General features: G+C 34.3%; 1 protein-coding gene across 1 annotated transcript; it reads left to right on the top strand.

Moving 5' to 3' along the window:
• Positions 1-2,574: 2,574 nt before the first annotated feature.
• LOC125813848 (plastid division protein CDP1, chloroplastic) lies at positions 2,575-10,851 on the top strand. Its single transcript, XM_049493319.1, has 12 exons — positions 2,575-3,291; positions 5,887-6,000; positions 6,079-6,216; positions 6,309-6,413; positions 6,509-6,631; positions 7,033-7,401; positions 7,617-7,712; positions 7,798-7,917; positions 8,298-8,363; positions 8,443-9,225; positions 9,760-9,950; positions 10,619-10,851. The coding sequence occupies exons 1-12, from the start codon at positions 2,983-2,985 to the stop codon at positions 10,701-10,703; spliced, it is 2,499 nt and encodes an 832-aa protein (XP_049349276.1). The 5' UTR covers positions 2,575-2,982; the 3' UTR covers positions 10,704-10,851.
• Positions 10,852-12,220: the final 1,369 nt, after the last annotated feature.

The raw sequence follows: 12,220 nt of genomic DNA, 5'->3' as shown, positions 1-12,220 counted from the left end.
ATAATTTTATATATATTCATTTTATGTATGTATTTTTGTTCATAGTTTGTTAGTCATCAAATTGATCAAACTAAAATTTTATAATTTGTACATATATTTTATACATGTATGTGATTATGCTTATATAGTTTGTTAGTCATTAAATTGGTTAAACTGGAATGATTAAATCATGCACATACATATAATGTAATGCATGCATAAATTGACCTAATTATAATACTTATTCCATGCATGTATTTACGTTCATCTAATTTATTATTTTGTGCGTGTTCACAAATGTCCATTATATAAATTAGCTGACCATTTAAAATATGTCATATATGTTATTATACACTCTAGTCTGATGCAAATCGAGGTAGTAAAATTGATATCAACAATGAGAGTATAGACTATCTTGAATATGGAAGTATTTAATCACTCATCAAGAGGTCAAAGTTCCATGAAAGATACATTAAAAGAGATTTTAAAGTTCATAATATGCACACATGAATTACGAGATACGCGATGACAAACACAAATGTGATCAAGGACTTAATAATATAATTTAGTCATTTTTATAATTTAACTATTTTTGCAAGATCACTACAAATAGTCTTTAATTAAGTCTTCATGGTAGGGTTAACTAAGCTTGAAGATAGAGAAATACTCTTTGTGTGAATTTATGGAAGGATTCCCTAGTATCTCTTCAACGAATCTCTCTTGGATACTTTAAGTAAGAATTTTCATATATGCATTTATTTTTCTTCCCTTTATATTGAAATTGAATCAAACAATCAATGCAATTTAATTGTTAGATTATATTTTCTGTTCTTCTAAAGTCAATTCTCCCTTAATTTTATTTCTTAATAATCACATCTTTGTTATCTTGTTTATTAATTTGATTGTGATTTAATTTATTACTCTTACATCTAGAATTATATATATTATAGTTTCAACAAGTCATAAACTTCATGTATGTTTCGAGAATGATATGTATAATTAAGATTCTGACATATTTTGTATGGTTTATTTATCTACATAGTGACACTTGAGATCGCACATAAAAGTTTTTTTCAAATTTTGAATAAGAAGTATCTGAAAGAACACTTTATCACATGTCCAAGTACTCAATTAAAATAACCGTAGTTCAAGTATATGAAATCTACCGATAAGTTTGAGGGTTGTGGATATATTAATGCTAAACATTGAGGGGTCGTTTGGTACAAAAATGAATAATGCAGGGATTACTAATGCGCTGGGATTAGTAATGCAGAGATTAATAGTGCAGGGATTAGTAATGCTGGGTTTATTTTTACCAAGTGTTTGGTTCATTGGTTCCAACACCATTTTGGAATTGGGTTAAAACTTTATAAAAAAACTCCTTTCCAATTATACCCTTGAATTATTATGTAATTAGGTTAAGGTAAATAATTGCCGGACAATATATTTTTTTTATGGACTTCTAACTAGCTATGAGAAGAACAATTTTATTGTCATGTTTGCCTTTTTTTTCACTTAAATTATTTGAGAATAAATAATTGCCATCTTAGTAAATTGATTACTTACAAAATGTCAATTTTCAATTTAAAAAAAGAAGAAGATAAACTATCAACTTTTAAAATTGAAAAGACGTAAACAATAGTAAAACTGAATAAATCATCTACATTTACACATAAAAATTGCAAGTTGTAGTTTTAATATGTATGCAATTTTATAAATTGTTCAAATACAAATAATTAGAAACCACACAAATATATATACATACATACATACATTCAATTAAGACGTTGATATATTTGCCCTTTTAATTAGTTAATGTTAAGCAACTCACATTTCAAATATTGTATTAATTTGTATTGAATTTATGTAGTAACAAACAATTTCTCTAAATAATTTGTAAGCTAATTTATTTAAATAAATTTACTAATACAAATATAAAACATAAAATCAAGAAAATAAATAAAACAATTAAAATGATTTGAGGGATATTTTTGTCTTTACATAGACTTGTCCCATGGTATTATATCCAATGTATTACTAATACCTCCAAATGGAAGGTATTAGTAATACACCCTATAATACCATGCAGGAGGTATAACTAATTCATGGATTAGTTATACATATGCCTAAATTCCTACCAAACATAGTACTAAATAATACCATACATAATACATGGATTATTTATTTTAGTGCAGCCTACCAAACGACCCCTGAGTACATAATAAACTCTTCTTTGGCCGGATATTTTGAAATTGAAACTACAAAATTAGAATTTTTGAAGTTGTGTTTGTGCAAAATCCGCCAATTTTGGATAGTTACAAATATTTGAACTTAAAATTTTAAAATTCAATCAAATATCATAATCAAACAAATATTTAAATATATATTTTCAGATTCAAATATCATAGTCAAACAAATATTTAAATTATATATTTTCAGAATCTGATCTAGAAAATAGTCAAAACCCCATTTACATAGTTTTTTTTTCCTTTAGCCCATTGGGCCAATATTTCTTAGGACAGTTCCAGAGTCCAAACTTTAGTAGAATCACATAAACACCACTGCCCAGATTTTTCCTTCCAATTTCTTTTCCCATTTCCATTTCCATCTTGTTATACAAATTTCTCACACATGTTAATCACAAAAAGGGCATAAAGCATTAAAGCAACGGTAATCCTAACGATTCCTTCATTCCAAATACTGCAAGGTATATAACCCAATCTTTTACATCCTCAAGCAAGCTCAACTTGTTGAATTAAGAAGGAATTCATACTGATTTTTCTAGATTGATGATGGATTCACTCTCTCTATCTCACTGTTTTTGAAGTTTTAGCAGCAGAGATAGCGCTTGAATCAGTGGTCAGCCCTACATTTCTTCCTTTGAGATCATTTGCTTTGATGTGAAATGATGGTCAATTGTATTAGTAATGTTGATTTTGGCGATTTCTGAGTAATGCCACAAAAAATTCTGCAAAAACAGAACAGAACAACGTTGCGGTGTATATGACGGCAGTATTTTATCAAGTGCCAAGTGCACTTTACTTTTGTAGCAATGAAAATGACCTAGACAAGGTGTTTTTCTACAATGCTGCTTTAGATGTTCCAATCAGAGGTAAAAACGATAAGAAATGGGGGAAATTCAGAGCTAGGGTTACGGTTGGTCGGTGCGGCTCCAGGAAGAAGGTTAATCGCCGGTGGAGATTGTATGCTACTGATACTCGCGTTTTGGAAAGTGGCACGGTGGATAGGAGTATTGCTAATTCTCAGCTTCCGACAGTTCCCTCTATTGAAATCCCAGTCACTTGCTACCAGGTGCCGCTTTTAGTTGCATTATTTATAGTAAAATGACTTTGATTTCCTGCTGTATCTGTTTTGGAAATATTTGGAGAAAGCTATGCAATTATGATTTCTGTAATTTTTGTAGAAAAGAGCTAGTGTTAATATTTCTGTAGCACTTTGAAGGTAGCAATATGCTCTCAAATTAATATCGTGATAAATTAATTGTTCCACTGGTATCTAAGTTCAAGAGTTCCAAAGTCATTGTGCAATTTGCACAAGTTAGAAGCAAATGGAAGCTGTACTAGTCATGCTTATACTAATTGATAGAAGATACCTGGTGCAAATAGACTGTAGTTCAATTACTTACATCTCAGAGAAACAAAATGGATGCCTAAATGAATGGGTCAGAAAACTAGATTTTAACTATTGTTTTGTTCTTGGGTCACCATTTTCCTTTTATGTTTTTGCATGCACGTATGGGAAAACTTGTGTGGTTCTATATCTTTTGACTTTTGTTTTTCCATTTTCTGGGAAAACTAGTATTTTACACTGCAGAAACACCTTACTTGACCAATGATAGAATTTCTTACAACATATGATACACTCACAAATGTTTAGGGTTAGTGAATGAAATAATACAAGTAACAAATATATGTAGCTTACACTGGAAGCAGGTTAAAATAAATTGCTGAGAAAATCACGCCTCATTGAATTAAATAACTTCCTGACATTACCATTTTTAACTCAACTGTACAAGTAATGCTTAAATTGTTGTAATAATTCCTCATGGATAGCTGTCAAGTTATGCATTTGAAATTCATGAGTTTCAGAACTGTCACGCAATGAAATCTTTGAGAAATGAATCCAGCTAAACTTGCCGTGAAACATCATGCTGCATGCTTTCTGTGCGCACTTGTGTTAATGGTAAAAAAGATGGAGCCATGCAGTTATTATTGTTAGTGACAAAGGAGGGTGGGTTTGTTGATTTACTTCAACAAATGTGCTAATCTTTATTATGTAGTGATTATATAATATTTGCAACTTGTTTCTGCTAACATTCCCTTGCAAGTTTTGCCCCTATAAGAAGAATGGAATTGAAGTTAGACTAGACGTGATTGCAATATCTAGGTCCAAATGCCAGTGGTCCATAAGTTCCCCAATGTGATGATTGATGGTGATCAATGGTGTTGAAATGAGAGTAGGTAGGCTTGAACCACATGGAGAAGAAGCTGTCTCGAACACCTATAGTTTCTCAAAATGTATGTGGATTTAGCGGAGAACAAAATACTTTCTTTTGATGACCTAGCGAAGAACAAGATACTATGTAAAGGAAATGATCTACATAAGCGATAACAACTAATTGGCTAAGGTTTAGTAGTTGTTGATCCACATACATACATTAGGTAAGGTGCTTGTCATGAGTCTCTTTAGTTTGGTTACAGATTTGTATGTTAGTGAGGAAATAAGCATGAGATTTTGAGAATCTCTAGCTTAAGAAAACCATTTTGTCATAAATGACAAGTTATTGGACATCGGAATGAAACACAATCAATGGATTTCTTCGGGACATTTCCCACTGAGCGATTTATATGAATCATCAATTTTCCTTTCATGGAGTTTCTCCCTTAATTTTTTTTCCATCTATTGATTATGGCGAGGGTTTCGTATCTATCTATTCAATCAAATAGAGCAGAATGGATGTAGAAACTTAATACCTAACTATAACTAGTTTGGAATCGAAGCATTGTTGTTATTTTTTCGAGCCATACCTTCATTAATATGGTGACCCCTTGCATCCATTCTGAATCCTAATTATCAGTAATAAATAGTAGTGCCTCTTTTTAAAAAATACCAAAATTAAAATAGTACATTTTCCTTATAAACAAACTCCCTTTGTCCCATTGTGGCACCTTTCTATATTTGTGAATGTAACTTTAGACTTACCATTATACTCTTAATGAGGTGAGCTTGCTTTAAACCACAAGTTCCAAAATCTTTCTTTCTTAAATTCTATGCCCAGTCAAACACCGCCATGTAAACTGGACGGAGTGTGATATGTATTTTTGGTTTAACATTTAAAACATAGTGGCCACGTGTTAAAAATGCGTTTATAATATCCAAATACTACATAAATGCATTGAAGAAGGGGTTTGAATATAGGTCAACTATATAGAGTAAGTATACTTCATTATTACCTGTCTCTGTTCTACACATTCCATATTCCATACTTTGCAGGCAGGAAGCCTTCTCCAAAAAAAAGTTTTTAAGTCTATTCTCAAAAAAAGTTAGGCCGTATACAATACAAAGTATAGGATAAACAATGTAAACAATATGGAGATACTGTACCTATGGACTATTTATGTCAGTGAGAGGAGCATGATCCTTTTATAGTTATTTGCACCTTCTTGGATGCTACATTATAGATAAAACATTCTCTTTTCTTTTTATTTCCTTTTAATGTGCCTTTCCTTACTGGGCCAGTGCTTTCAAGTGGGAATATTGTTGTTGTGTACTAAGTCTAGCAAAGTTGATTTGATGTCCAAGAAAGTGGTACTAAAGCTGGAGGTAAGGGGAGGAAGGACCTTTCGATTTCCAAGAAATGATCCTCAATTTTGTATAAACTTGCAGATCATCGGTGTCTCAGACCGAGCCGAGAAGGATGAAATTGTCAAGTCGGTAATGCATCTCAAGAATGCTGAGATCGAAGATGGATACACCATGGATGCTGTTGTTTCTCGCCAGGTGGTAGCTGCAGTCCTCCATATTCATCTTTCTTATAGAGGTTATCCTGTATTCTCATGCTTGGCTACATGTTTTCAGAATCTTTTAATGGATGTGAGGGATAAGCTTTTGTTTGAGCCAGAATATGCCGGAAATATAAAAGAAAGGGTTCCACCAAGGTCTTCTCTTAGAATACCATGGGCTTGGTTATCTAGTGCTCTTTGTCTTCTTCAAGAGGTAAGATACAATATACTATTGAGCAAGTGGATTACTTTCTTTGCAAGTTTGTGCGAAAATGACTATTTACAAGGTTAACATTATTCATTCAGGTTGGGGAAGAGAAGCTTGTGCTAAATATTGGACAAAAAGCTCTTCAACATCCAGATTCTAAGCCATATGTTCATGATATTCTTTTGTCCATGGCACTTGCTGAGGTTAGGCAAAGAGAGAAAATATCACAACTCTATGCTGTCTTTTAGTTGGGATCTGTGTTATGCTTGGGTTTCTTATTCTAGGTGCTTTCTTGAAGTGTGCAATTGCAAAAGTTGGATTTGAGAAGAACAAAATTTCACAAGGATTTGAAGCTCTTGCTCGTGCTCAATGTCTTTTAAGGAGCAAAGTTTCTCTTGGGAAGATGACATTATTATCTCAGGTTAGTTTGTTTTAGTTCTGCTGTCTTATATCCAGAGTTTATTTTGCAAAGGCGAAATTGTATTTTTTCTTCATCTTATTTTTCATTTTACGTGTAAGTGCCGTAGTTTAGATATTTAAGGGCTAAGGCTGTGCTACGTGAATGTGCATCAATTTTACTACATCCATCTCATCATCAGTACATTTCTTTATCATTATAATAGTAATTGCAGTAGACTAAAAACCTAGCATGAGTTAGATATAGAAGGTTCTCTCTGTATAAATGTGTAGCTATGATGTTATATCTAGGGTTGGAGACTTGGAAGTTGTTGGTGTTTTCAGTCTCTGCAACATTTAGTGCAATACTTTTCTGATGTGCTGTTTCTTGTTTCTCATTGGGATTATATTTAACCTTGCTCTTAGATAGAAGAATCGTTGGAAGAGCTCGCCCCTGCCTGCACCTTGGAGTTATTAGGCCTGCCTCGTACACCTGAAAATGCTGAACGGAGGTTAGGAGCCATTGCAGCATTGCGTGAATTGCTCAGACAGGGCCTTGATGTAGAAGCTTCCTGCCAAGTTCAGGATTGGCAATGCTTCTTAAATCAAGCTCTCAACAAGCTTATGGCTTCGGAGATTGTTGAACTCCTTCAATGGGATAATTTGGCTCTCACAAGGAAGAACAAAAAGTCCATTGACTCACAAAACCAAAGAGTTGTAATTGATTTCAACTGTTTCTACGTGGTTTTATTAGCTCATATTGCCCTAGGATTTTCCAGCAAGCAGATTGATCTGGTAATTATGATGTTGGTCTATTCTTTGTACTTTGATTTTCACTTGCTGAAGTTGACCACAATAAAGTGTTTTGACTCTGTTAAATATAAGGTTGAATTGCATCAACTCTGTGTGTGTAAAGACAATTCCAATATCTTGGTAGATGTTTTACCTGAGAATGTCAGGATACCGGATGCAGTAACTTGTTGACAAAAAATTTCAATTGTTTATTGCAGATTAACAAATCCAAAATAATTTGTGAGTGTTTGATTGCTTCAGAAGGAGTTGATTTGAAATTTGAGGAAGCTTTCTTGTTGTTCCTTCTTGGGCAGGTAAATCTGTGATTTCCTCTTTCACTGGCTATGTATTTCCTCTCCCTTGAGTGTTTATTGAGAAAAGTAAATTTTGTTAATACAGGGTGATGAGGCTGCAGTAACTGAAAAGCTTCGGCAGCTTGAGCTGAACTCAGATACAGCTTCACGTAATTTAGCATCGGTCAAAGAAATGAAAGATGTTTCAACTGTAGCAAAACCACTGGTTTGTATTGCTTTACATGCTGTTAATCAGTCTCTGAAACTATGTGGTTCATATAGGCTGGTTTCCTGGTTTCTCCCTCTGCATTTATTTCATTTTATATTCTCTAGGAGTCATTACTTTTTTCTCTTTTAAAATATAAATGCAATTCTCCGTGATCCTAACTCCTCAGCACCAACTTATAGTTGTTGACATGTTGTTGCTCTTTTGCAGAGTCCACCTTTTTGTAAACAAAACTAGGATTTCCTGACCATAGATAATGATATAAGCAAAACTAGTTTCTATTCTTTTATCTAAGGGTGATATTTCTATCTGGGATAAGTCTTTTGTTGAGTTGAGTTGAAGTCAAATGTTTCTCATCATAACATCTTGTGGATTTTCAGGAGACCTGGTTGAAGGATGCTGTGCTTGGCTTGTTCCCTGATACGAGGGATTGTTCTCCGTCATTAGTGCGTCATGTTACGAAATGTTTGATTTAAGAAGTACCTCATTGTAGAGAGCTAAACTAACTCTAAAGATTTGCAACAGGTTAACTTCTTTCGGGGCGAGAAACGACCTTTCGTGAGCAGGGGAAACAAAAGAGGTCTGCAGACTGCATCTCATATTAGTCATAGGCCACTTGCACCTGCTATTACACGGGACCAAAGAGCTACAGATGAGCCACTTTCGTATGGTGATACTTCACGGCATCTTGGGTCAGCTGTAAAGCAGTTAGCTCCACCTAATTTACAAACTCAATTGACTGTGGATAAGGTCAATGTGGGCAATGCTTCTGGGATGCCATCTATTCAGTTAAAAAGAAATTTGGGTGCTGGACGTAAGGTTTGGGAAATTTGGTTGGGCCTGAATAGCATAGTTGAGAAGATAATTTTTGTTGTGTCAGTTGGATGCGTCATCTTTGTTTCCTTCAAGCTAATGAACATGCAGTTGTGGAGAATGAAAAATGGATCTGGTTGGTGGCTAAACACGCCAAGGATGACAAGCTCCCATTCCTGGAAAGTAGATTTTCCTCAAGATCCTAATTATAGGCGGGCAAGCAATAGGAGAAGTGGCATCATTGAGAAGTTGAAGAAGTTGCTTCCAAAGTTCACAATGCAGATAGGCAAGCACCCACAAGCTTCTGGTCTCCAAAATTCTTTCTTTGCTGCTGGTCTATCACCTTCCGCAACAACAGCTTACAAGACACCAATGCCTATAGAAGAAGCTGAGACCCTTATCAAGAAATGGCAAACCATTAAGGCAGAAGCACTAGGGCCTGACCATAATATTGATGGTCTCTTTGATGTTCTTGATGAGCCAATGCTTGTTCAGGTTAGCTGCATTGCTTATTAATGTGTGATGTGCCTATTGGTATTGCTGGAAATTGTGGTGTTCAAAATCAATTATTTTACTAACATATATGCATTATAAACCCCATTTGCATGCCATAAGATTACATGTTCACTTGTAGCACCATGCATGATACTTGGACTTAAAAAAAGGTTAAAATATTAAAATTTCAGGTTGTCAAACATGATTTTCTTATCATATGAGCTCAAATTGAGATAGTTGGTTAAGCACCCTCCACAACGGAGCAAAAGGGGGAGTTTCTAGGGAGGGGTTAAATAAAAGAAGTCAAAAAAGTGAAGTAATATGTTGGTTGTGTGAAATTCACTGAGCAGATTGGTTTTATGTATCTGCAAAGCTGTTATGATGGACTAGTGAAGTAAGTCTTATTTCCTAATATGTTGTGATTCTGGAGAAAGGTTGGACCTCATTGAGTCCACAGAATGTCAAAAACTTAAAACCAATGTTTTCCCCACAAAAGTGCCTTGCTGACCCCTGTTCTTTCTAATTGTACAACAGTGGCAAGCCTTGTCTGAAGCAGCAAAAACCAGGTCGTGTTTCTGGAGATTTGTTTTGCTCCAACTTTCAGTTTTACGAGCAGAGATTTTGACCGATGGGATTGGTCAGGAGATGGCAGAAATAGAGGCAATCCTGGAGGAAGCAGCTGAACTTGTGGATGAATCACAGCTTAAGAACCCAAATTATTACAGGTAATCAGAAATTGTTGGAAAGTTGCTCGTGTATGTCAGTTTGACTATGTGTGTGTGTGTGGGGTGGGGGGGTGGTCAATTGCATGTAAGGTTGCAGGATGTGAGCAAGTGTGTTCAGGTTAGTGGAGGGTGGAGTGCAGATGCTGGTTGAGCTTTTAGATTTCTATTCCATTTGGTTGTTCTGTTAGTGTAATGTAAGGACTAATTGGCTCATCTCTAAGAAGTTGACGTTTTAAGCATGTCCATTGAAAGAAGGCAAGGACTAAATTTGCTGTTAAGTTGTAATTTGAAGCTAGCTACACATTATAGTATCACTAAAAAATAAATCATAATACTGTATACAAGTATTATCTAGATGTGTCAGGTGCTGAATGTATTTGTTCTTTTCACATATAATGTACTTGAGTGCTTTATGGAGTGAGATTGGGCCATAGCTTCGTAGTGGTATATTCAACTTTTCGTGCAAATCTGTTCAGTAACTTGAGGATTTGTTACTCACATAATTGCCTGTTATATGTTGTATCCATTTCTACTATAGCATCTTGTTTAGCATCATTTCCTCAAATTATTCCTCCATGAATTAAGAGTTCCACCTCTCTAGCTCGGAATGAATCCATGCTTGTTTTGCATGTAAAACAACTAAAAGTTCCTTGGTGATCATCTTGCAGCACTTACAAAATTCGCTATGTTCTGAAGAGGCAAGATGGCGGTGCGTGGAGGTTTAGTGAAGGAGATATTCTAACAGAGTCATGACTTCTAGCATAGTGAGAGTAGAACTCTCAGTATATAAACCACAGCTTACCTGTATATGAGATATTCAAGCTGACATTGACTGCAGTTCAAGGAGATAGTGGTCTGTTCTGTTTCGTTTACCTTCCTATTTAAAATAATTCCTTTTTTCTATCCTTGTCAATTTTGGCAGGTAATTTCTGGCATCATTAGTTGGTGTATTCTTTTTTTCATTTTTTTTGGTTGGGTCTGATATCTTTAAATGCTGAAGGGAGTGGATAGTCTATTGTAGCGAGGTAACTTAGACTATGAAAGTAAAATCTGATTTCTGATGAAATTTGTTGGCAGTATCCAATACCTTTGTGATTGTGTTACGTTATATGTGCTGCTTGTTAATTGAATTTGAGTAAACATCAGTATGTTCATACTCAGTATCCTTTCTACTTTCTTTTGGAATTGTTATAAAATGTACTGCTTCTGGTAGACTTTCGAGACTTAACCCACCTTGACTTCAATGGCCGGAAAAATAACGTGGAAAATCAAACATTGTGTGGTCCCTAATCTGCAAAAGTTGTGACTTATGAATTATGATGGCCTACTTTCGTAGCCCTCCACACTATTGCTAGTTTGCTACGCTTGCTCATCACAGGCCACCTAAATGTAGAGTGCTTGTGGAAGTAATATCTTTGGCTAAGAGTCTTTTTGGCATTACATGTTTTACTTTAAAAAGGAAAAACACATTCAAGATTCTACACATGTAATGACAAAAAAAATGCAAATTGGTCCATTATGTAATTACTTCGGTTTTGCATTTTATGGTTTTTATTTATTGCAGGAAAAAAACTATGTATGTTGCATAATTCTATTCTACTATTTCTGTATAGGAGAAAAATCTTGGGCTCACCCCTATTCGATTAGATTAACGATCCATCATTGAGTTTTAAAGTTCATTTATGCCCTTACATTAGACATCTACATGTAAAATTCTAATGCGTTTGACAATGAGATAGTGAATTGACAGTGCCTTTGGATAAAATTATTTTGAATTAAAAACAGGTTTAAGATCAGTTGTGCATATACTCGTCGCAAAGATAATATTGGACAAAATCTCATAATCATCCCCATACAATACTAGTTGGAGTTTTGAGTTGTGTTTGCCACATGGCAATTTTCTGGATGAGTTTGCGCCATAATTATCCGTGCAAAAGTAGTCTATGTTGTTTAAGTATTTGATACTATTTTCACTCTGCTTTATCTTCTTAATAAATCATTCATAAGTCCTTCTGTATCGACATGACTTACTTGTATTGTTCAATTATTCTTAAAAGAATTAAAGCATTTTAGGTAACCAAAGTTCATGCATCCTCATACTGTATACTAACATTTGCATATGTTTTGAACGACTTGGATGAAAAAATAAAGGTAAATTTAATAAAATGTTACTAGTTCCTTGTTCCATTGTGGATAATATCCATACTATTCATAGATTTAACTTATTTTCCATTCATGTTAATATCGACTATTAATTATTTATTCAATCT

This window comes from Solanum verrucosum, unplaced genomic scaffold (genome assembly GCF_900185275.1).
Source record: "Solanum verrucosum unplaced genomic scaffold, falcon-dt-bn FXZP01000205.1, whole genome shotgun sequence".
Taxonomy (NCBI): Eukaryota; Viridiplantae; Streptophyta; class Magnoliopsida; order Solanales; family Solanaceae; genus Solanum; species Solanum verrucosum.
Note: the sequence above shows the minus strand (reverse complement) of the source record. Positions and strands in the feature narration are given on the sequence as shown.

Coding starts and splice junctions, on each gene's coding strand:
- LOC125813848 (XM_049493319.1), top strand. CDS start 2,983: ATGACGGCAGTATTTTATCAAGTGCCAAGTGCACTTTACTTTTGTAGC. Junction 6,217..6,308: donor CTCTTTGTCTTCTTCAAGAG/GTAAGATACAAT, acceptor TTATTCATTCAG/GTTGGGGAAGAGAAGCTTGT. Junction 7,918..8,297: donor CAACTGTAGCAAAACCACTG/GTTTGTATTGCT, acceptor GTGGATTTTCAG/GAGACCTGGTTGAAGGATGC.